This window comes from Saccostrea cucullata, unplaced genomic scaffold (assembly GCF_032062105.1).
Source record: "Saccostrea cucullata isolate Sc308-1 unplaced genomic scaffold, CSIRO_AGI_Scuc_v1 ctg369, whole genome shotgun sequence".
Classification (NCBI taxonomy): Eukaryota; Metazoa; Mollusca; class Bivalvia; order Ostreida; family Ostreidae; genus Saccostrea; species Saccostrea cuccullata.
In genome coordinates this window covers 186,197-209,627 of record NW_026922785.1, presented here as the reverse complement: position 1 = coordinate 209,627, position 23,431 = coordinate 186,197, and the positions used below count along the sequence as shown (strand labels likewise).

At 35.0% G+C, this 23,431-nt stretch overlaps 1 protein-coding gene across 1 annotated transcript in view; it reads right to left on the bottom strand.

Annotated features, from left to right (window-relative positions):
• Positions 1-148: 148 nt before the first annotated feature.
• LOC134262464 (low-density lipoprotein receptor-related protein 1-like) overlaps positions 149-23,431 on the bottom strand; it is a 70,363-nt gene continuing 47,080 nt past the window's right edge. The window contains exons 47-78 of the mRNA XM_062744854.1: positions 23,051-23,170; positions 22,665-22,784; positions 22,274-22,405; positions 21,094-21,213; positions 20,655-20,891; positions 18,615-18,779; positions 18,273-18,401; positions 17,946-18,148; positions 17,452-17,604; positions 16,720-17,146; positions 16,455-16,605; positions 16,252-16,355; positions 15,505-15,648; positions 15,127-15,243; positions 14,701-14,949; positions 14,155-14,277; positions 13,545-13,670; positions 12,673-12,792; positions 12,471-12,584; positions 12,124-12,237; positions 11,881-12,009; positions 8,868-8,993; positions 8,488-8,637; positions 8,087-8,181; positions 7,228-7,383; positions 5,402-5,580; positions 3,781-4,001; positions 3,477-3,668; positions 3,067-3,247; positions 1,626-1,736; positions 1,336-1,440; positions 149-308 (exon numbers count right to left, since the gene is read on the bottom strand). Of these exons, the coding sequence (XP_062600838.1) occupies positions 149-308; positions 1,336-1,440; positions 1,626-1,736; positions 3,067-3,247; positions 3,477-3,668; positions 3,781-4,001; positions 5,402-5,580; positions 7,228-7,383; positions 8,087-8,181; positions 8,488-8,637; positions 8,868-8,993; positions 11,881-12,009; positions 12,124-12,237; positions 12,471-12,584; positions 12,673-12,792; positions 13,545-13,670; positions 14,155-14,277; positions 14,701-14,949; positions 15,127-15,243; positions 15,505-15,648; positions 16,252-16,355; positions 16,455-16,605; positions 16,720-17,146; positions 17,452-17,604; positions 17,946-18,148; positions 18,273-18,401; positions 18,615-18,779; positions 20,655-20,891; positions 21,094-21,213; positions 22,274-22,405; positions 22,665-22,784; positions 23,051-23,170 (4,973 nt within the window). The remainder of the gene's footprint in view (positions 309-1,335; positions 1,441-1,625; positions 1,737-3,066; positions 3,248-3,476; positions 3,669-3,780; positions 4,002-5,401; positions 5,581-7,227; positions 7,384-8,086; positions 8,182-8,487; positions 8,638-8,867; positions 8,994-11,880; positions 12,010-12,123; positions 12,238-12,470; positions 12,585-12,672; positions 12,793-13,544; positions 13,671-14,154; positions 14,278-14,700; positions 14,950-15,126; positions 15,244-15,504; positions 15,649-16,251; positions 16,356-16,454; positions 16,606-16,719; positions 17,147-17,451; positions 17,605-17,945; positions 18,149-18,272; positions 18,402-18,614; positions 18,780-20,654; positions 20,892-21,093; positions 21,214-22,273; positions 22,406-22,664; positions 22,785-23,050; positions 23,171-23,431) is intronic.

Here is a 23,431-nt window from a genome sequence, read left to right as displayed (position 1 = left end):
ATTTTTCTTATTTCACACTTCTAGGTTTAAATGCATGATTAGCTTACATGCATACTGTGTTCTATTACTGATATATCACCAATTCCGCCATTTCAGTAAATAGAGTTGTGGAGAGGAAAAAAACTTTTCTAGCATAAGGAAAGGTTTGTCATTTTTGTGTGGAAAGGGGTTTATTCTTACCTGTAAATCCATTTGTACAATTACACTTCTTATTATGAAAGCGGTCTAACACACACTTTCCACCATTTTGACATTGGTTGTCACATACTTCTTTCATACATGTCTCCCCTGTATAATATTCTGTGCAACTGAAAGGTAAAAAGAATAATTTTTATTCATGTAATGAACTACATTCACAGGTCCCCAGTACTTTGCTATATCCAAGTTTTACTCTGTATCTTTACTGATCTTTAGAACAGAAAATTCACTGTTTCTTAACTTTGCAAATGCTGAAAATTTAAAATGTTTTTTTTTTCACAACATTACTTTATCTCTTCTACATGTTTAGTACATATAGATCTCAGCTTTTTTAAAATTTGAAATCTACTTACATTTACAACCCCACAACCAATCTCATAACAACACCAACCCAAGAGCACCTGATTACAGTACCGTAATAATCTGAGAGCACCTCTAGTGATAACACCGCTCTGAGAGCACCTCTAATTACAATAGCTCTCCTCTAATAACAAAACCAATCTGAGAGCACCTCTGAATATAATCTAAGTGCACCTGATTACAACAAACTAAGTGCACCTGATTACAACAAACTAAGTGCACCTGATAACAGTACTAATCTGAGGGAACCTCTGATTACAATACCAATCTGAGAACACCTGATTATAATTTAATCTCAAGGCAACTATGATTACAATTTTCTGCGAGCACCCAATTATAGTACTAATCTGAGAGCACCTATGATTACAATATCAATCTGAGAGCACCTATGATTACAATATCAATCTGAGAGCACCTATGATTACAATATCAATCTGAGAGCACCTATGATTACAATATCAATCTGAGAGCACCTGATTACTGTACTAATCTGAGAGCACCTAATTACATTACTAATCTGAGAGCACCTGTTATTATTATTACAATAATTTGAAAGCACCTGATTATAGTACTTATCCGAGGGCACCTCTGATTACATTACCAAACTGATAGCACATATGATTATAATACCGATCTAAACAGTAGCAGTACTAGTCTTTGATTTTAATACCAATCTGAAAGCACTTTGAATTACAATACCAACCTGAGAGTCACTCTTATAGACACTAACAAGCTGAGAGTCACGATGATATAAATTACAATCTTTTGTATATATACCTGCAGGCAGTGTTTCCATTGCTATCTGTTGTACAGTTTCCTCCATTTTTACAATATTCTGAACACAGATTTTCACACCTTTTCCCAATGTAGCCCTCCTGACACCTGGAATAACAGACAAGGATTCTATTGATGAACAGTCTCTTTATTAATAAAAAATCAATTTTAGAATTAGAATTGAACAATAAATTAATAAAATAAGAACACATAATTACAAAGTGAGCATTAGTTCCAGTGGTGAGCTAAAGCTAATTGATTACAGTACTAAGCAGCTGAAGTTAGTGTCTTACCGACAGCCCACGTTTTTATTCTGGTCAACAAAACACTCTTTGTTTAGTTCACAGATGTGGTCTTTACACAAGTCATGTTCACAAAGTGGGCCAGTGAATCTTGGTGGACAGCTACAGTGAAATGTACAAATGACAAAGAGAAAGCAGTGCATCAACACAAGCAAGAAAACTAAAAATATGTCCATAGGACAAGAATGCCTTGCATAGGGTTCATTAGTAATATAATATGAAAATTTGTATTAGTGTAAGAAGTTTGATGGAAATTTTTTGACATGAAGTCTTTCAAGTCAAAGGATGGTGGGAAGTTCAAGGTGGGATATTGGAAGATTCTGACAAATTATATATCAGTGCATAGGTTAGCTAAAAATAACTTTGAAACTAAGCTAAATGCAATAAATTTAATGTGAGGTCAAGGACAAAAGAAGGTAAAGGAGATTTGATGCATTTCAGATGCATTAACCAAAATCTATCGGCAAATGAAGTTTAATATACAAGTGTCATCTGTTTCTGATAATTGAGCTAACCACAAATTTGAGAAAAGTGCAGTTAGGGTCAAAGGAAGGTCAAGGTATAAAAAAAAATTATGAATTTAAAAAGTTCATATCAATATGTATAGACATACTAAGTATGATAACCTTTTTTGCAGTTGAATTACTCTAATCAATATCTTGCATAGTTTCTTTGAATGAATGTTGATGAAGTTTAGTACCACTAATCATAATTTATCTTCATATGTATAAAGATTGATAAATGTATATAAAATAATTTCTTTGAACTTGTGCTATTCATGCCAAATATAACAGAAGGGTCCAGGACAGACATGACTACACTACATGCCCTGACCATATTCAGGCTGGGACATAAAAATGATTGTGAATCATTATCAAAAATAAAGCATAAAGAAAGTGCTAGTGATAGGTGTACAAGACATATTTGTTGAGGAAAATTAGAATGTTGTCAAAAAAGTACTATAGCATTTGATTTTTTTTAAATCTATAACAATTATCAGATTTATTGATGAACCATGTACATGTATAGTAGCTATCATGGTAGAGTGCAAAAGAAACCATATTAGTTTAAAAATATCAGAGACTTTTTTCCCAGAGATTAATCTGCAGACATTACTGACCCAATTATTGTTGGAACTAGCAGGAAAGCATGTCAACAAGCTTTTTACAAAAGCAATATGCAACAGACAAAAGTTTCCAGTTTTTATAATTATTTAAGCTTTTAAGCTTGAAAAAAAATGAGTATGTTTTTCATCATGAAAACTAACAGCAAATTAAAAAAATGGCAAGTGCAAATGATTTTTTTCACTGTTCTAAATATGGTTTAATGTTTTCTAGAATCAAGTCGTCAAATGATAGGTCCTCTTGTTTATCTTCACCTGACCTTTTTGATGATTTTGTACTCTTCTAAATCCGATGTTCTGCATACTTACACACACTGTTTAGTGGTTGGATTGCGATTCCCGTGGACGCAGTCCTTGTAGAAGACACACTCGCCCTGTTCTTCATTGTAATAGGAATCATCGTTACACACGCATGTAAACTTTGTGTCACTGGAGGTGGGCATGTTGACACACCAGCCACGCTTACAGGGCAAGGAGGCACAGTTATTCTCTAAAAATATTGTTGGCATATAAACAGTGATAATCATACCCAGGTAAATATTTTTTTATATTTTATAATCTATATACAATAATCAAAAGATTAACAGAAACAGAATTGAATGGAAATAAGAATTAAAAATAAGTTGGTAGTGCACATAGTAAACAAGGTTTTAAATTTTGTTTGCAATCTTGCCTTCATTTTCTTTGTAACAGACTTTACCTAAAAGAAATGTACTCACTGATTTGCTTCTGCTTGCTAGGATGTGTAACCACAATATCACCAACATATTTCAGGTTCTTAAACATGACTCTGTCTTTGACAAAGGAGTTGTTAAATTTGTGGATCAGTGTCACATTATGGCTTTTGTAAAACGTAACATACAGGAAATCTTCAAAAACATCAATCATATAAGGTGGGTCCATGGCAGTCTCTATCAAAACAAATGTCCAGTATTTAATTTTCTTCTTTATGTGTAAAATCATATTCATCTATATTTAAGAATGAAGCTTTTAAGTGATATTCAAATAATTCTGTCTACACACTGTTAAACTGTCGGACTACATGTCTGTCTTTTCCCTCCACATCAGCAGTTTCTATGGTCTGTTTTTTGGAATCTACCCAGTAAATCCGATTGTTAGGGTAATCTACAGTGATTCCATTGGGCCAGATCATGTTATCTTTAACAAGCACATTGCGACCACTGCCATCAAGGTTAGCACTCTCAATCTTTGGTGGATATCCACGATCAGTCCAGTAAATTTTCCTGTGGATGAAAAAAAAAATAATGGTTTTAATGGCTACATACCAAACCAGAAGTCTCTGTCGAGACTGAAGCTCTACTGGTTTGTACTTATAACAAATGAAGACAAAAGTAGCAGTTGGGACTTAAAACTTTACAACAGCAATAAATAAAATAATGATGCTTGATTGAGCTCTTTTTGTGGCAAGATACTGCAATAAGAATACAGCTGTAGGAGTAACTATTAATAAACTTTTAGAGTATTTACAGTTTTAGTAACCATGGCAACATCATTCCTCGAAATCGAAAATCGATAAAAAGAATTGTGTATCTTAGTGTAGTCTACTCGTGTGCCAAGTTATATTGAAATCAGACCAAAACTGTAGGAGGAGTAGCATTTTAGAGAAATTTCTATTTTTAGAAACAAAGGCAACACCGTTCATCAAAATCAAAAATCAATATATAGAATTATGTATCTTAGTGTAGTCTACTTGTGTGCCAAGTTATAATGAAATCCGACCAAAACTGTAGGAGGAGTAGCATATTGAAAGTATTTCATAGAAATTTCTATTTTTAGTAACTACGGCAACACCGTTCATTGAAATCTAAAATGGATATATAGTATTATGTATCTTAGTGTAGTCTACTTGTGTGCCAAGTTATATTGAAATCAGACCAAAACTGTAGGAGGGGTAGCATTTTGAAAGCATTTCACAGAAATTTCTATTTTTAGTAACAAAGTCAACACCGTTCATCGAAATCAAAAATCGATATACAGAATTATGTATCTTAGTGTAGTCTACTTGTGTGCTAAGTTATATTGAAATCAGACCAAAACTGTAGGAGGAGTAGCATTTTGAAAGTATTTCACAAAAATTTCTGTTTTTAGTAACCACGGCAACACCGTTCATCGAAATCAAAAATCGATATACAGAATTATGTATCTTAGTGTAGTTTACTTGTGTGCCAAGTTATAATGAAATCAGACCAAACTGTAGGAGGAGTAGCATTTTGAAAAATTGTTTACAGACAGACAGACAGACGGACGGACGCCGGACGCATTACTATCGCATAAGCTCTTCTGGTCTCTGACCAGTAGAGCTAAAAATCAGTTAAAATTGGTTAAATGGTTTGAGATGAGAAACTGAAAATGTTAGATACATGTATTTACAAATGAATGACGACTACAGATGTAAAACAGATACATATAGCAATAGGTCAGATCAGTGACTCGGGTGACCTAAAGACTGTGAAAAGGTTTATTTAATTGAATTTTAATTGACAGAATTCACACAAAACCTGCATTACAATATTATTACTATGACTGAAATACCCCAAATGTTTTTCTCCTTAATCAATAAAATTTACACAAAGAGATATAATGCAAAGTAAATCCTATGGAATGTTAGAGTTGTTTCCCTTACCCAAGTTCCGGATTGACAGCGATTGAATGTGGTTGGTTGAGATTGGAAACCACTGTTCTTTTCTTTCCTCCACTGTATGTTGCCATCTGTACTTTGTGTATCTGAGCATCTGTCCAGTAAATGTTCTTCCCCACCCAGTCCACAGCTAGACCTTGAGGCTCGGCCAGCTCAGAAATCACCTGACAAACAAGAAAGGTTAATGTTCTGTTTACTTAACATGGAGCTTATTTACCCTTAACACTGGAAATTTGGGAACAAGACTGGCAAGTGTACTGTGCACTACATTTCTGACTTGAATAAAGTTCAAATTATATCTATGTATATTATCATAAGAATGTTAGCTTTGAAAACTAAAGCAAGACCCTTCATTTGAAAAAAAAAAAATTGAATTCCCTTTACCCAAGAATACATGCTTTGTAGAAAGTTTGAATGATATTGGTCCAGTGGTTGTTGTGAAGAAGTCAAATATAAACCAGAAGTCTCTGTCGAGACTGTAGCTCTACTGGTTTGTACTTATAACAAAGGATGAGAAAAGAAGCCATTGTCATTAGACCAAAACTGTAGAAGGAGTAGCGTTTTAAAGGAATTTCACAGACATTTCTATTTTTAGTAACAATGGCAACATCATTCATCGAAATCAAAAACTGATGCACTATTTTAATATGTATATTAGTGTAGTCTACTTGTGTGCCAAGTAATATTGAAATAAGACCAAAACTGTAGACAAAAGTAGAAATAGTAGCGTTTAAAAGGAATTTCATAGAAAATTCTATTTTTAGTAACCATGGCAACACCGTTTATCGAAATCAAAAAACAATGCACTATTTTATGTATCTTAGTGTAGTCTACTTGTGTGCCAAGTTATATTGAAATCAGATTAAAACTGTAGGAGGAGTAGCGTTTTAAAGGAATTTCACAGAAAATTCTATTTTTAGTTACCACAGCAACACCATTCATTGAAATCAAAAACCGATTCATTATTTTATGCATCTTAGTATAATCTACTTGTTTGCCAAGTTACAGTGTATATTGAAATCAGATCAAAACTTGAGGAAAAGTAGCATTTTAAAGGAATTTCTCAGAAAATTCTATTTTTAGTAACCATGGCAACACCGTTCATCGAAATAAAAAACCGATGCACTATTTTCTGTATCTTAGTGTAGTCTACTTGTGTGCCAAGTTATATTGAAATAAGACAAAAACTGTAGAAGAAGTAGCGTTTTAAAGAATTTCACAGAAAATTCTATTTTTAGTTACCACGGCAACATCGTTCATCAAAATCAAAATCCGATGCACTATTTTATGTATCTTAGTGTAGTCTACTTGTGTGCCAAGTTATACTGAAATCAGACCAAAACTGTAGGAGGAGTAGCGTTTTGAAAAATTGTTTACAGACAGAAGGACAGACAGACGGACAGACAGACAGACAGACAGACGGACGGATGCCGGACGCATTACTATCGCATAAGCTCTTCTGGTCTCTGACCAGTAGAGCTAAAAAAGTTTACAGATGACAGAGAATAGAGGACACATGAGAAACAACACACAGATGCCCTACACTCTTCAATCAGAAAAGCTGATATGGCCTTCAACTCAGAAGAACTAAAACAAGACATTCTTCTGACCAAAAATACAAAACCAGTCAAGCTGATCAAATAACATAGTTGGGAAAATTTAAGCACCTCTTTCAAAACCCATCTCTTGATGAAAACTATAGAATTATTTTCAAGAAAAAAATTTCTGCACCAAATCAGGGCAGAGAGATAGTAGGATTTGGATATGTCATCCCCCCCTCCCCTGTTTATACTCTCTAACTAACAGATTACCTTTGTTGGAACTTGTCTTTTTCTTCTGGACGATTTATTTATTTCATAACGGTACAGAGTTGAGCGGTTTTGTGGACTGGTCTGTAGAGTGAAAAGGTTGAGTTCTCCATCAACCGTGGCATCTATGTCCATAGATATTATTTTTTCCTGAGAATGCTGTAAATGAACAAGAATTTCAAAATATTTATGATTATAAGTTTGAGAGAAGTATGATAAATGGATTAAAATATAGTAAAGATTATTTTTGTCGTTTCATATTCATTCAAATTCATATGTATTTTTACCTATGGATCTGTCTTTACTTTTCAAGTAAAGTTTCACAAAAACATATATCACATGATTGGAAATTTCAGCAATTATTTCTTTAAGCAGGTCATTTTGACAATTTAGTATTGTCATAAAAGATGTTAAATCTCCGGTGCCAAAATGAGCAGTTGGCAATATTCAATTTTAGCAAGCTTAACATTCTTGCTAATCATGTCAAAATTGAACCCCTGATTAGTTTTCTGCTTATATGATACAGTAAATCATTTAGTATGAACACATATATTGCCAACTCATGGATGTAGCAAAGTTATCTTTGATCCCCAGCTATATAAATTTAACGAATTCCTTATACAGATTTACCAAGCAATTTCATAGGTCCCACTGACTTCGTTTGGCAGAGTTTTACTGACTATAATTTTGGGGTTTAAAAGATATCTACAGTTTGTTGAATTTCATTGAGATTTTTTCAGAAGCTAGGAGCTTCTCTGTCATTAGAGGATTCTTGTTGAATTTCATTGAGATTTTTTCAGAAGCTAGGAGCTTCTCTGTCATTAGAGGATTCTACAGTGTATATGATTAAAAGATCACTGACCTCATTCACACTGAGTGGCTTTTCACCTCCTCCTTTCCCCACACCAGCTTTGATGATTTCAGATTCGTGTGCCAATAGAATGTCCGGCTTTGGCCCTGCAATTTAAGTTGCCAATTAAGAACTTACATTTGTGGAAGAGGCACCTTTGGTCATCATAACTATGGACTTGTCTGCTAAATACTCAGGAGCAGAGAAAAAGATTTTTAAAGAATAAATACAAATTCATTATATAATCAACAGAACCATCTCAGAACTAAGATGTTGCATACATGTATATAACTGTATTCATATTTTTACATTTGCACTGAAAGCAACATAGTCAAACATAAAAATTCTACACAAGTTCCATGTTGCTTATTCTATTTATAATCATCAGATCTGAGTTCTGCTCTACTTCTTACCCTTGGCGTAACATGTTGGAATGTTTGTCCCCATCAGATAACCTTTGGTGAAGTTGACCTCACAGGAACAGTTGGCTCTCTGTACGCTGTACTCCTTGACCACCTCACACTGTTGTGGACACACTCCCCAAGACTTACACTGGTCAAACTCTGAAAGCAAGACAAACAATGGGTTCAGGTTTCAGATTCACATGTACATACGAAAAAATATTTTTTGAGTAATGAAATATATTTTTAGCCTAAATTAAAATGTTATTTGAACTGCGAAAAAAAGGCATTTATGTTTACTGATTTACTATTACTTTAGCTTGTTAATGCTTATGCTGTAGGTGTTCCTCTTTGTCCTCAGTAAGGAAAATGCTAAGATATACTACACTTACCAACACATGAAAAGCCATCATCCTGTAGAGCAAAGCCCTTTTTACATGAGCATTTATATCTGTCTAGTGAGGGGTAGTAAGTACACAGATGTTGGCAATTGTTTGTAGAACAGTGCATCTCAGATCCTGTAAAACAAACAATAGGCTTTTTACATCAGTGCAAATGAGTTTTCAGATCATATATGTACATACCTGTCTGAAACATTCAAATTCATCATTACAGAGAAAAATAGGTGTACTTAGCATGATAGAATGTCAGACTTGTGACATGACCCGGCGAGTTTTCCTTTGAAGTCAAGCATACTGTAACTGCGATACAGAACACTTTTTGTGGGCGTTTCTTATGCAAATGAGCAGAAACTGTACTGTATCTTCAAAATATCAACGATACAGTACGGTTTATTTTTAGCAATGACGGAAAGCTGAATCTGTATACCGACACAAGAATCGTTCAATTCCCATGAAAGCACTGTTAGTATTTACTCAAAATTTGAGATGATTGAATTAAGAATAAAATTTTACAACGTAAAGTTATTAGTGTCGGGCTCAAAAATTTTAGATAGGAGGGAGGGGGACAATTCACAAATGATTACTTCCCCCCCCCCAAAAAAAATAAATAAAAGGAAACTCTTATATTTCGTGGGGGGTGGGGGGTGGGGGGGTTAGATTTATAACCAACCAAGACACTTTGTGGTGCTATCGTTACTTGTTGATAAATTAAAAAGCGTATGTAAACAAGTTTAGCAAAAATCATTAACGAAAGCTAAAAATAAACCAGAAGTCTCTGTCAAGACTGTAGCTCTACTGGTTTGTACTTATAAAAAGAATGAGAAAAGAAGCCATCGCCATCAGACAAAAACTGTAGAAGGAGTAGCGTTTCAAAGGAATTTCACAGACATTTCTATTTTTAGTAACAATGGCAACACTGTTCATCGAAATCAAAAACCGATGCACTATTTTACGTATCTTAGTGTAGTCCAATTGTGTGCCAAGTTATATTGAAATCAGACCAAAATTGTAGGAGGAGTAGCGTTTTAAAGGAATTTCACAGGAAATTCTATTTTTAGTAACCATGGCAACACCATTCATCGCAATCAAAATCCAATGCACTATTTTATGTATCATAGTGTAGTCTACTTGTGTGCATTGTAATACTGAAATCAGACCAAAACAGTAGAAGGAGTAGTGTTTTAAAGGAATTTCACAGAAAATTCTACTTTTAGTAACAATGGTAACACCGTTCATCGAAATCAAAAACAGATGCACTATTTTATGTATCTTAATGTAGTTTACTTGTGTGCCAAGTTATATTGAAATCAGACCAAAACTGTAGAAGGAGTAGCGTTTTAAAGGAATTTCTCAGAAAATTCTATTTTTAGTAACCAAGGCAACACCATTTGTCGAAACCGATGCACCATTTTATGTATCTTAGTGTAGTTTACTTGTGTGTCAAGTAATGTTGAAATCAGACCAAAACTGTAGAAGAAGTAGCGTTTTAAAGGAATTTCACAGAAAATTCTACTTTTAGTAACCATGGCAAAACAGTTCATTAAAATTGAAAACTGATGCACTATTTTATGAATCTTACTGTAGTCTACTAGTGTGCCAAGTTATACTGAAATCAGATCAAAACTGTAGGAGGAGTAGCATTTTGAATGATTTTCACAGAAATTTCTATTTTTAGTAACAATGGCAACACTGTTCATTGAAATCAAAAACCAAAATACAGAATTATGTACCTTTGTGTAGTCTATTTGTGTGCCAAGGTATACTGAAATCAGACCAAAACTGTAGGAGGATTAGCATTTTGAATGATTTTCACAGAAATTTCTATTTTTAGTAACCATGGCAACTTCGTTCATCGAAATCAAAATCCGATACACAGAATTATGTATCTTAGTGTAGTCTACTTGTGTGCCAAGTTATATTGAAATCAGACCAAAACTGTAGGAGGAGTAGCATTTTGAAAAATTGTTTACAGACAGACAGACAGACGGACAGACGGACGGACGCCGGACGCATTACTATCGCATAAGCTCTTCTGGTCTCTGACCAGTAGAGCTAAAAAAGAAACTCATAGGAGGGTTGAGTGGGAGGCACCATTGAGTGCTGGGATCCCCTTTGGTTACTTTACATTTTATTTAAAACATGAAGGTAAAATACTCCTCCTCTCCCCCCCCCCCCCTCCCCCCTGCTTTCCTTTCATCTGTTTACTTCAATTTTTTAATATTACGACAGGTGGAGGACATTGTCAGACATTTCTTTCAGAATACGTTTTCCCCAAAGTTTTTTTGTTTCAAAAACTTTCCCACATGATTCTTATATATTAAAATGTTTTGCATTAAATCGTAGCTTAAATTAACAACAACAAAAAATTCAGCAACAACTGAATAGAGAGGAAAAAAAAACCTGTCGCAATCAAATCTAATTTTTTTTTTTTTTGAAAACAAATTATATAATGCATCCCCTAGATAATATTTTTAAAATGATAAATACCTGCATGCACATCCACCTCTCTCGGCATTTCAGTTGCAAATGCTTAAAATGGGATAATAAATCAACTTTCTGCAAAATCATCTGATTGGTTGAGAGATATGTACCCAAATACGCATGTAAATTAGTGAGGTCATTAGAAAGGTCATGTCACAAGTCATTTAGAATACTCGTTTCCTATTGTATCAGAGAAACAGGGCGGGGCCCGGCTCGAGCTATCGCTCTCGCCTCAAGCCCCGCCCTGTATCTCCGATACAGTAGGAAACTCGTACTCTAAATATAACTTAATGCTTGGAAAAAATGAAAAATAAAACCTGTGGGAAAAATCGTTAAAATATCATTCAATGAAAACTACCGAATGCCAAGTAAGCACTCTATAGGACATTAACAACCATTGCATTTCCACTTGCACTATTGTTTGTTAAGCAGTAGCTATTATAATTAAAGGTAATAAATGTATAATAATTTTGAATGAAATGTAACCTATATAATAGAGGAATTGTATTATTGATTTACTTACTGCATAGAGCTGGGCTTTCATCATCATTTATAAAGCAGTCATTTTTCTTATCACAGACTTTTGACATGGGAATACACTCTGATGTGTTCTTGCACATGAACTCATTTAGAGAACATCTCTCAGTTTTACCTACAACAGACAATTAATTAAACACCTCTATTTTTCTCTGTTCATTGTCTAAGTAATACGTATTAATTTTTCATTTGGATAAGAAATATGGGAGCCTGGTATTTCATTACTTACACCTGCGTTCGTCTGAGCCATCTCCGCAGTTATCAATGCCGTCACAGCGCTGGTTGGCAAATATACAGATGTGGTTGTTACATTTAAATCGGTCCTCTCCACAGATAAATTTCTCTGAAAATAAACATCCCATCAGAGAAAGCAAAGAAACTACCGGTACAAGCTGGAAAAGTTTACACTCGTTATACACGTTTTTCCCCTTTTAACAATGAAAGTTATTTTAGTACTGGACTATAATTTGGTCAAACACATACCTTTTATTGACTAAATAATTTTTACTTGGTTACTCATTAAAGATATGCTACTTAATAGTTATTTTATATATTATATGAATATGAATAACATACTACAGTGATGTGTTTCTTCATCTGACCCATCAGAGCAATCATTTTCTCCGTCACACTGCCAGGAGTATGGCACACAAGCACCAGTACCACATTTAAAGCCCCCAGCACATTCTTCTAGTGAAAACAAATTCTTGATTAAGTCCACATGGATATTTTCAAATGTATTTATAGACCTATTCAGTTTTTTACTATTTCAGCAAACCTTGGGGGCAGTTAATTTCATCCTCTCCCGCGGGACAATCAATCTCACCATCACAGTGCCAGGACTTCTGTATACACAGACTGTTACAGGAAAATTCTGTGTCAGGATTACAGACATGGGCTGTAAACAGAAATACACATGAATATAAGGATAAATCAGATATCTATAACTAATTAGTTGCATAATGATAAATCTTATGTAACTTGTATACTAATAACCTACTTTGTTTACAACTCTTTATACTCATTAAAGTTGGATACTAGTAACATCCTATATTGATAATCCATTTTGTTTACAGTAATATACTGATAACCCACATTATTATTCTTCAGAATTATACAGTCAATCTGATTGGTTTAGAGCAGGTCACATGCAAGGAGACAATTTGGTGATGTCTCCCCCATCTGAAGGGTGACAACTGTATTGATTACTGATAACTTACTCACGTTACTGCTGTTTACTAATAAGTTACTCATGTTACAGCTGTTTACTGACAATTTACTCTTGTTAGAGCTACATGTATTTACTAATAACTAACTCATGTTAATGACTGTTTACTGATAACTTACTCATGAATGTTATAGCTATTTCCTGATAACTTACTCATGTTACGTCTATTTACTGATAACTATTAATATTAGGGCTGTTTACTGATAACTTACTCACATTACAGTTGTTTACTGATAACTTACTTATGTTACATCTGTTTACTGATAAGTTACTCATGTTACAGTTGTTTACTGATAACTTACTAATGTTACAGCTGTTCACTGATAACTTACTCATGTTACAGCTGTTTACTGATAACTTACTCACATTACAGCTGTTTACTGATCACATACTCATGTTACAGAAGTTTACTGATAACTTACTCATGTTACAGTTGACCTCATCACTGCTGTCCTCACAGTTGAACTCGCCATCACATCTGTACGACTTGTGTATACACCGTCTATTGGCACAACGGAACTCGGCCTCAGAACAGTTCCGATAGTCTTCTGAAACACATAAAACCAACAATACCCTGAATATTTTCTTTTTTACATCTTATGATATCCAACTGCTGTTAATACTGGTAATTCATTTACAAAGAGCTAGTTAGAACAGGCGTTATAAAGCCATTTGTTCAAAAGAATTTTTAAGTGAGCTTATCTGTCAATGTACTGCAAAAACCAACATTATTTATTTTTCTCTTATGTAAAGAGCAAAATATTCTTATAAAAATAACAAAAAGCTTAAATAAGTCTCTTAATGCTGAAATCTTCAAAAGGGATAACTTACAAGTCCTTGAAATAAAATTTTGGTGTGGCATTCTTCCTTAATAAAACCACAGAACAAAAATCTAACAAATATATGCCCTAAGTGTTCTGACACTCCAGGAGTTTTCATATTTAGCTGTTTAACAAAACAAATAAAGCAAAAATAAAAACATGTTGACCATAATCTTCACTGCTGAATTATTCTCAGTATTCTTGTACTTACCACCCTTACAGTACTTTTCATCTGAGCCATCATGACAGTCTTTGTCAAAATCACAGCGCCAGACTTTAGAGATACACTGTCCACTCTCACACTGCCACTGAGTCTCATTGTCACATTTCCTATCTGTAAACAAATTAACAAGTTAATAATCACAGTAATTAACTCAGCTATGAGGTAAATACATGTAGATCATTTTTCTTTTTTTTCTCTGAAAATTAATTTGAAAGACCTTAAAAGATTTTTTTAATTCAATTGAAGTCCTCATAAAACTTCAATTTTATGTTTTATAAAACATTGAAACCTTATTGTGCTACAATGCTGAAATATTTAAATGTTGATATATGGGATATATCTTAAATAACCTTAATTCTGCATTAAATGGAAATGCTTGCAAAAAAGATTCGATTACATGAAGTCTTGCTATTCTAACTGAGTTCTTTAGAAAATGAATGTTCCTTAACATATATATCACTCTGGGACATAACAAAAAATTTTGTAAGCTAGACACATATTGTTTAATACTTGGAATTCTACAGAGTCCCTTACCACAGATATCTGGACTCTCGTCAGATCCGTCAGGGCCACAATCGGCGTCTCCGTCACACTGCCATGACTCGGGGTAACAGCGTCCTGTCTCGTTACACTTCACAAAGCCAGCCTTACAGTTCTCCAGGGTACAGTTCGCCGCTTCATCCGAGCCATCGTGGCAGTCCTGGTCACCGTCACACCACCACACGTACGAGATACACTGACCATTGGCACATTTAAACATGTTAGAGTCACATTTCTGATTGGCTGAAACAGATAAGTCAAGGTAAGTCAAATTATCCATGGTTGCATGGGTAGGTTCCATAGACTTCAATATATTATGTTAACTTTGTGGAAGTTCTTGTCAGTGCCCATATAATCAAAAGTCACTTTTTATGAAATTTTGATGATGGAAAAGCTGATGATGAATAGTATGACACTTACTACACTTGATACTGTGCAGCTCAGGATTACAGCTTGGATTCTCACACAGATCGGGGCTGGGAATACACTTAGACTCATTCACACATTTAGTAAAACCAGGAAGACACGTGAAATTTCCTGAAACGGGGAATGTGGACGTCACCCAAAACCGTGCAAAATAGTCACAGATAAAATCATTATTTTCGCCAACACAGTTGGTAGATTAGTATTATATGTAATTGGATGACAAAACAGACAATACAATTTAAGGAGAAAAGTTATTCCATCATAAGAATTCAAACATCAACAGATGTCTGCAGGTTAAATAACAGAAGTTACAGAGAGTAGAGTGTATCAAACTTAATACAAATTACAGGTGTATTTGTGCCCCTAACTTACGGCAGACAAACGGGTTCTCGTCCCACCCATTGTCACACTGGGGGGTCCCATCACAGATCTCCACCGGATTGACACAGTCCTTAGCGTCCTTACTGCCATTGTGTGCACACTTAAACTCTCCAGGCACAGAACAAGGGTATTCATCTGTAAAAATTAAAATTTACCTCACATTACAATCATTTAACAATTTGTTAACATCCCTAGAAGTTTTTTCAATTCATCTGTGTAGAACCCTTGTGCAGTGAGCTGTTCCAATATGAAACATACAACAATGTACATGTATACTTCAATACCAGTAATTCAATATTGTAAACCAACTATTATTCGAGATTCATCAGTTTGAAATCAATCGGCAACAATTAATTTTCGCAACTGAGGGAGCATTCTCTACAAAGGGAAATAGTATTTGGTTCAATAAATATTTGCAATTTAAAGAAGGTCGAGAAACTCGCGAATATTTCTCGCACACGAATAAAAGTTGGTTTACAGTATCTAATCCTATACATAACCTTCTTTACAAATTTTTTTAAACAGGCATAAACATAACCAATAAAATGTCTTTCTTTATCAGTATGGTAATTAATGTTAGCAGCTATTGCAGGAAAAAAATATACAACCCCTTAAATGAGTTATGTATTTTTCTCAAATTGCTGCAATGTTAATTTCCATACTAATGTCCAAAGAAAACATTATACTGTTTAATATTTATTACAGGTTCTACAACAATTAGGAGCTGCCAGAACTTACCACAATCATGTGGCTCATCAGAACCATCCTCACAGTCATATACTCCATCACACTTCCACCAGAAAGGGATACACTTAGAACTCCTCTTACAGTAGAACTGGGAACTATAACATTTACAAAGTTGGAATTTCACATACTTCACTTTAAATGACTTGAAATCAAAAGCATTGTGAGAAGCGTTAATATACAGTGTTCATACTGACCTTGTACAGTTCATGATGCAGGATCGATTATCCTCGGCCAGGTAATGGTTCTCAGGGCAGGCGCAGACTTTGGTCAACCCCGACCTGCTGGGCTTCAGTAAACAAAGATGCTCACATCCTCCATTGTTATAACAGGGGTTAACTCCCTTGGCTGCAAAAAAAATTACATCACCATATATAACATTAAAATTCCTATACAGAGAGAAAGAATGATCCATTAATTAAAATTTTGCATTCAAGCTGATAGAAAACAAAAAGTTCAAACCTGTCTGTTTCATCTGATGAAACACATGGATTCCCATCGGTCGATGAATCACAGTGGCCACTGGTTTTCTCTCTTTCCCGGAAAATTTGTGAGCAGTCTCTATCTTCATCCTCTCCCAATCAGTCCAGAACAGGTGGTCCATAAAGGTGGTCATGTCAAACACATGGGGGACATTGGAATCAATGACCACATGTCGATTACTACCGTCAAGGTCTGCCATCGCAATGTAATCCAGGTTGGCGTCTGCCCAGAAGATTTTCTCCGTGACATAATCAATCGTGAGGGCGTTGGGCCAGGAGAGATCTCGGTGGATGATCCGCTTGACATTAGTGCCATCCATATGGGCAGAGGAAATGTGGGCTTCATTTCCCCAGTCAGTGTAGAACATCAGTCCTTTAGCAGGGAAAACTTCCAAGGCCCTAGGCTCCTTTAATAAAGGTTTTAATCAGAAATCAAGTAACATTTGAAAAAGAATATTAAAAGGGATATAGTCCCATCCTCTGAAGTAGGCAAGATAATATAATCCTAAGACTTGTGAAAATTATCATCCTTGTCTATTTGAGTAATTGTAAGTTTACAATAGGAAAATTTTCTTTGCCTCTTTATTTATCTTCAGAAACCTTAATATCAGACATTCTGGTAGCTTTATAACTTACACTATCTGTCATTTGAATTATAAAACCTGTACTTTCTTTATCAATAACCTTCTTTGATTAACAATGATAACAGTACCTGTAACTCTTTGTCAATAAGGACTTTTCTGTACCATCCATTGAGTCGGGACACCTCTATGGTATCCTTAGTTTTGTCACACCAGTAAATGTTCCTGCCGACCCAGTCCACAGCAATGCCATCAGGGTTCCTCAGGGTGGTATTATGTATCACCTGAAATAAACATGCACATTAACTCACTGACTCAGAGCCATATTAACAAGCGGAATCAAACATACTTTATACTAATTTATTAACATTAAAATGTTCTAGTAAATCACCATCATATTGAACATCAAGTAATTCTTATAAAATAATCACTAGCAAGATTTCTGGAAACATTTCCAAATAGCAACATACAATGTAGTTTCCACCAACATCTAATAATACTAAGTACATGTACATGTGTATGTGAATTTGACACCTACTTATATAAACTTAAGTTTAAACAAATGCATTATGCAGGTACACATTTATGGCCAATGTACATGTATTTGTCATGATATTGTACTCACAGTGACCTTCTGGTCAGTAATGTTCAGTCGACTGATTTTACTCATGGTGGCCGTGATTTCTGACCAGTATATCATCTGGTCTCGGTAGTCGAAGTCAATAGCCACAGCGTTATTCAGGTCATGTAGAATTAGTTTCTGGTAACCAGTAAAGCTGATGTTCCTGATGTAGAAACCATTAGCCAGAATCAAATAGGGCTTCTCAGCTACAAAATAACAAACACCAAGCTACTAAATAAGATACACCAAGCTACTAACTAAGATACACCAATACTACACTCTTAGTATGAGGTGATAAAAAAATAGAAAATAAGTAAGATGAGAGCTTACATCCAGTGACTTTGCAGGTCTTCCCATCCTCTGCTAGTTTGAATCCCTCTGCACACCGACAATGATAACTCCCAACAGAGTTTACACAGAAGTGTGAGCAGGGGTACAGAGTCTTACATTCATCCACATCTGACAAAAACATGAAAGAAAATCTCAATGTTTACATGTATGTAGGGAAATATTTCCCTTGAATCATTTTACATGATATTTACAGCTTCGTATATTTCAAAAAATTATGTTTGTAAATAATCTGAGCAATAATCATGCAATTATAAAACTATTCTCATCAACTTATGTATCACAACATATACATAAATATTCCTTGATTTGTAACAGGCCTACCTTTACAGTGATGTTGATTGTCCTCCAGCTCATAACCGGGATGACAGGTGCACCTGTACCCAATCTTCAGCTCCGTACAGTTATGGTGACAGATTTTGAAAAATGGGGAGGTAGCTTGTACACCGTCCCTCTTTGCTTCTTCCATAAATTTACATTCATCAAAATCTACAAGAAAAAAAGACATTAAAAATTTTAAACAACAAGAGGCCCCTGGGCCTTATAGGTCACCTGAGCATTATTCAACAACTTCCCAGTAACTGAATTTGATCCATGTTTTAAGCCAGATGCTATAGCATTTACAATTTGGTCATCATAACTATACACTTAGCAGTTCCTTAGTTTGGTTACTTTATACCCATAGGCAGGGTAGGGGAACAAAAAATGCATTTCAACTAATCAGTAATATTCAGCAAAAATCAGTAGTGCCGCTACCACACATGAACCCTTGACTCTTAGGCCTAGATCCACACATTGCACTATTTTTGGAAAGGCATACTTGCTTCTCAAAAATATTTGATTAATACCAAGGAGCACATTTCAAACAATTCATTCATTTTCAGTACATAAGTACAGCCTCCCCCCCCCCCCCCCACTATGGTACAACTGACCCTGGGGCCTTGAAATTTACAATTCTTGAAGATTAGGGATTGCTCATAACTATATAGGTAATTCACCTAGGAGAAAAGAAGAAAATATTCAAAGATTTAATGTTTTTTCACTATACATGTATAATCAATACAGCCCCGCCCTAACACCAGAATCCCTAACCCTGGGGCCATAAAATTCACAATTTTGGCAGAGGCACTTTTGCTCATCATAACTATGTACTTACTTATTTTATTTAATATCCAGGAGAAAAGAAGATTTTCAAAGAATTCATGTATTTCCTCTATATAATCAATAGAGCCCCACCCTGACACCAGAAACCCTGACCCTGGGGCCATAAAATTCACAATTTTGGTAGTGGCACTCTTGCTCATCATAACTATGTACTTAGTTAGTTTATATAAAACCTAGGAGCAGAGAAGAAGATTTTCAAAGAATTCATGTATTTTCACTATATAATCAATAGAGCCACACCCTAAAACCAGAACCCCTGACCCTGGGGCCATAAAATTCACAATTTTGGTAGAGGCACTCTTGCTCATCATAACTATATACTTAGTTAAATCATATAAAATCTAGGAGCAGAGAAGAAGATTTTCAAAGAATTCATGTATTTTCAATACATAATCAATAGAGCCCCACCCTGACACCAGAACCCCTGACCCTGGGGCCATAAAATTCACAATTTTGGTAGAGGCACACTTGCTCATCATAACTATGTACTTAGTTAGTTTATTTAATACCCAGGAGCAGAGAAGAAGATTTTCAAAGAAATAATGCATTTTCACTATATACTTATTTAGCCCCACCCTAGTACAAGAACCCCTGACCCCAGGGCCATGAATTTCACAATTTTGGTAAAGGACTCAATGCTGATTACAATCATGCAAACAGTTTGACTGCTTGATGTCCAGGAGTAAAGAAGAAGATTTTTGAAGATTGCATTAATTTTAGTGGTTTTGGCCCCACCCCCCAGGCCCCAGGGGGGCAGGGATCATGAAATTCACAATTTTTGTTCCCCTTCACCCATAGATGCTTTGTGCCAAATTTGGTTGAAATTGGTTCAGTGGTTGCAGAGAAGAAGCTGAAAATGTTCAAAAGTTTACGACCGATTGACGACGAACGACGAACGACGTACGACGAACGACGGACGACGACAGACAAAAACAGATAGCAATAGGTCACCTGAGTGACTCAGGTGACCTAAAAATGCCCCCCCCCCCCAAAAAAAGAAAGACTTCATCAAGAAGGAAGGCAATTAAATTTCAGAAGCAAATTGGTATACATACATGTACAATTGAATCACTACTAAGTGGCTAAACTTCATTTATTTAGATTTAAGGATCCTTCAATACACATCAGCCTATATATAAATTATCAAGTCACAAACAATGTGGACAAGTATCACTGCTACATCTATAAGTGTCTACTTACTGCAGGTTGGAGCTTCATCTGAGTTATCCCCACAATCATCTTGTCCATTACAAACAAGGGAATCATTCAGACATTTATCATTGTGACACCGGAAGTCACACTTGACCGGTTTCTGGGTACAGTTTGCGTTCTCGTCAGAATGGTCGTAACAGTCTGGAAATCCATTGCACACCAATGTCCTGTTGATACAGTTGTGATGTTGCTGGCATTGAAATTCACCCACGGCACATCCTTTGGCTATTAAGACAAATTTGACACAAAGTTCCTATTAATTGGTAGCCCAGTTGCTGGATAAATTTTTTTTATTAGTTTAACAGTATGATGTGTTACGAAACTCAGCAGAATCAAAACAGGTTTATATTCTGGAATATAATGTAATTCCTTGTGATAACTACTTCTAGCTCCATAGACAATGTTTAGGAATGGACATATTACTTACAACAGAATGGGGGCTCATCACTGTTATCTAGGCAGTCATTATCCGAGTCACAGTAAAATATCTTCTTCACACATTTCCCATTCTGACATTGAAACTCATCGTCACTGCAAGCCATTGGTTCTGTAAAACAAAAACAATCATTTATCACATTATAACAATCCAATTACATGTAACAGAAATTGTAATCATTAGTAACCAGCACAACAGTTTAAAAATCAAAAGCCTGAAAGGCTTCAATGGCGTTGAACAAGAGAAACAATTTCAAAAGATCTGAAGATAGGTCAAGTGAGTGACTCCAGTAACATAATAATAAAATAAAAAATAGTCTTAACACAAATACAGTGAGGGCCTTATGTCCTGGTCAGAATGAAGTAGGGTTCGAATTGACCAGACATTGTCAGAAATGTTCATGCTCAATATCAATCTAATTTCTTTTCAGTCAATCAAAGACCTATGAAGAGTTTCATAAATTTATATATTATTCTTTCTAATTGCCATTTTCAGAGCATTGTTCTAAACTACAACCATGACTCCTCTGTTACAAGTACGATCGACTTACGATAGGGCGCAGTAAACAAATGGAGGAAATGGAAAAATACAGTAATTCTGGTCAATATCATCGGTTGTTCGGATAATATTGGATTGAAGATTGTAAAAGTAAAGCTAAGATTAAGAAATTCAATCTTTAGAGTCTGGTGGTATTCATGTTTATTTTGTAATTATTTAACCATCTTTAAGGCTGTTTGTATTACAGTAATCGGTCCCAAAATGTTATTCATGTCATTCAATGCACCCTCTCTGTAGAAATTCATCCGCAGCAACCATAACGTTTTTCTTGCGTAAAAATTAAACATAATACCGTTGTTTTGTAGTAGAATTAATTGAATATACAATTGATTTAATTTTATATTCAAGCTATTATTCATTGTGAACGTTTTAAAAGAAATTGGTTTACAGCTGCAGCCTGCTGCTATTTTCTATTGTGGATGCATCCACTGACACATTCGGTCGCGTAAGTCTGACTGATCACTAGATGACGATCGAGCTTCGCTCGATGCCATAAAAAATCAAAAAACAATTACAAATCCTAGTGACATGTGATTCGCAAGCAATTTACATATTAAGTGATTCACTGGAGTACTTTTACATAAATGATTGAGAGGGTTCCTTTTATACCTACCACAACCGTTAGCCATGTCTTCATCCTCACTGTTTGGACAATCGGCGTCCCCGTCACAAAGCCAGTCTTTTGATATACAGCGGTATGTGGAGGTACACAGAAACTCGTCCGCCTTACAGGTCCTGTTGTTGTCTATATCAATCATAAAAACAAACTTATATTTAACACATTATTTAGTAATACAGAATACTTATGATCCTTCCCTTTCTAATCTAAATGTCTTTCATTAAAACTAGAGTGATGAAAGTGTCTGTTCTGACTTTACGATGAATACATTTGTAAACTTAGATTTCTGGGATTACTTAATGGACATGACTATGTCTCTACAGAAAAAAATAATTCTAAAAATGTTCAATGTCCATTCTGATTCCTGACTGCCTGGTCTACTTACTACAGACATCACTGGACTCGTCTGTTCCATTGATACAATCTGGGTGACCATCACACTCCCACGATTTAGGTATACATGTCCCCTCAGAACATTTAGTCATACTGCTATCACATTCATCCTCTAAAAGTAGTGAAAAAATTAAATTAGATCCGTACAGAAAGCACTGCATTCTCATATATCTCTTCTGTGTACAGATGATACTAATATCATCAATGCATTTTAAGGCAAAAAAAGTATAATTAATTCTTAATGAAATTTTCAAATTTATCAATCAAACATTAAGTAGTTTCTGTAAAGATTTAGTTCTATTTTCAAGATACATGAAATTCAGTTTCATAGATTACTGATAGACAAATGTGAGTAGCATTTAATCACAAATTCCATACCACAGTTGACTTCATCTGATTTGTCTGGGCAATCATTGTCAAAGTCACATTTCCAGGCACTGGGAATACAGCGATCGCCAGACTTACAGTGGAACATGTCAGGGCCCTTACATTCCGCTTCTGTAAAAATAAAAACAAATGTCTGTGATACACAACTACATGCATCAATTGAAACAACCTGTTCTTTTTCATGATCCCTGCAGTCATATAAAACATGGGAACCATGGGTAAAATCACTTTGTGTCTGACGTCAGTGGGTGGGACTATGAAATTGACATGGTAGGTCTCATGTAATTTAAAGCTTTTAGACAACATTTTTTTAAAAGCAATACTTACAATTTTATTTCACCATGAAATGTAAATTTAAGGAATCACTGTCTA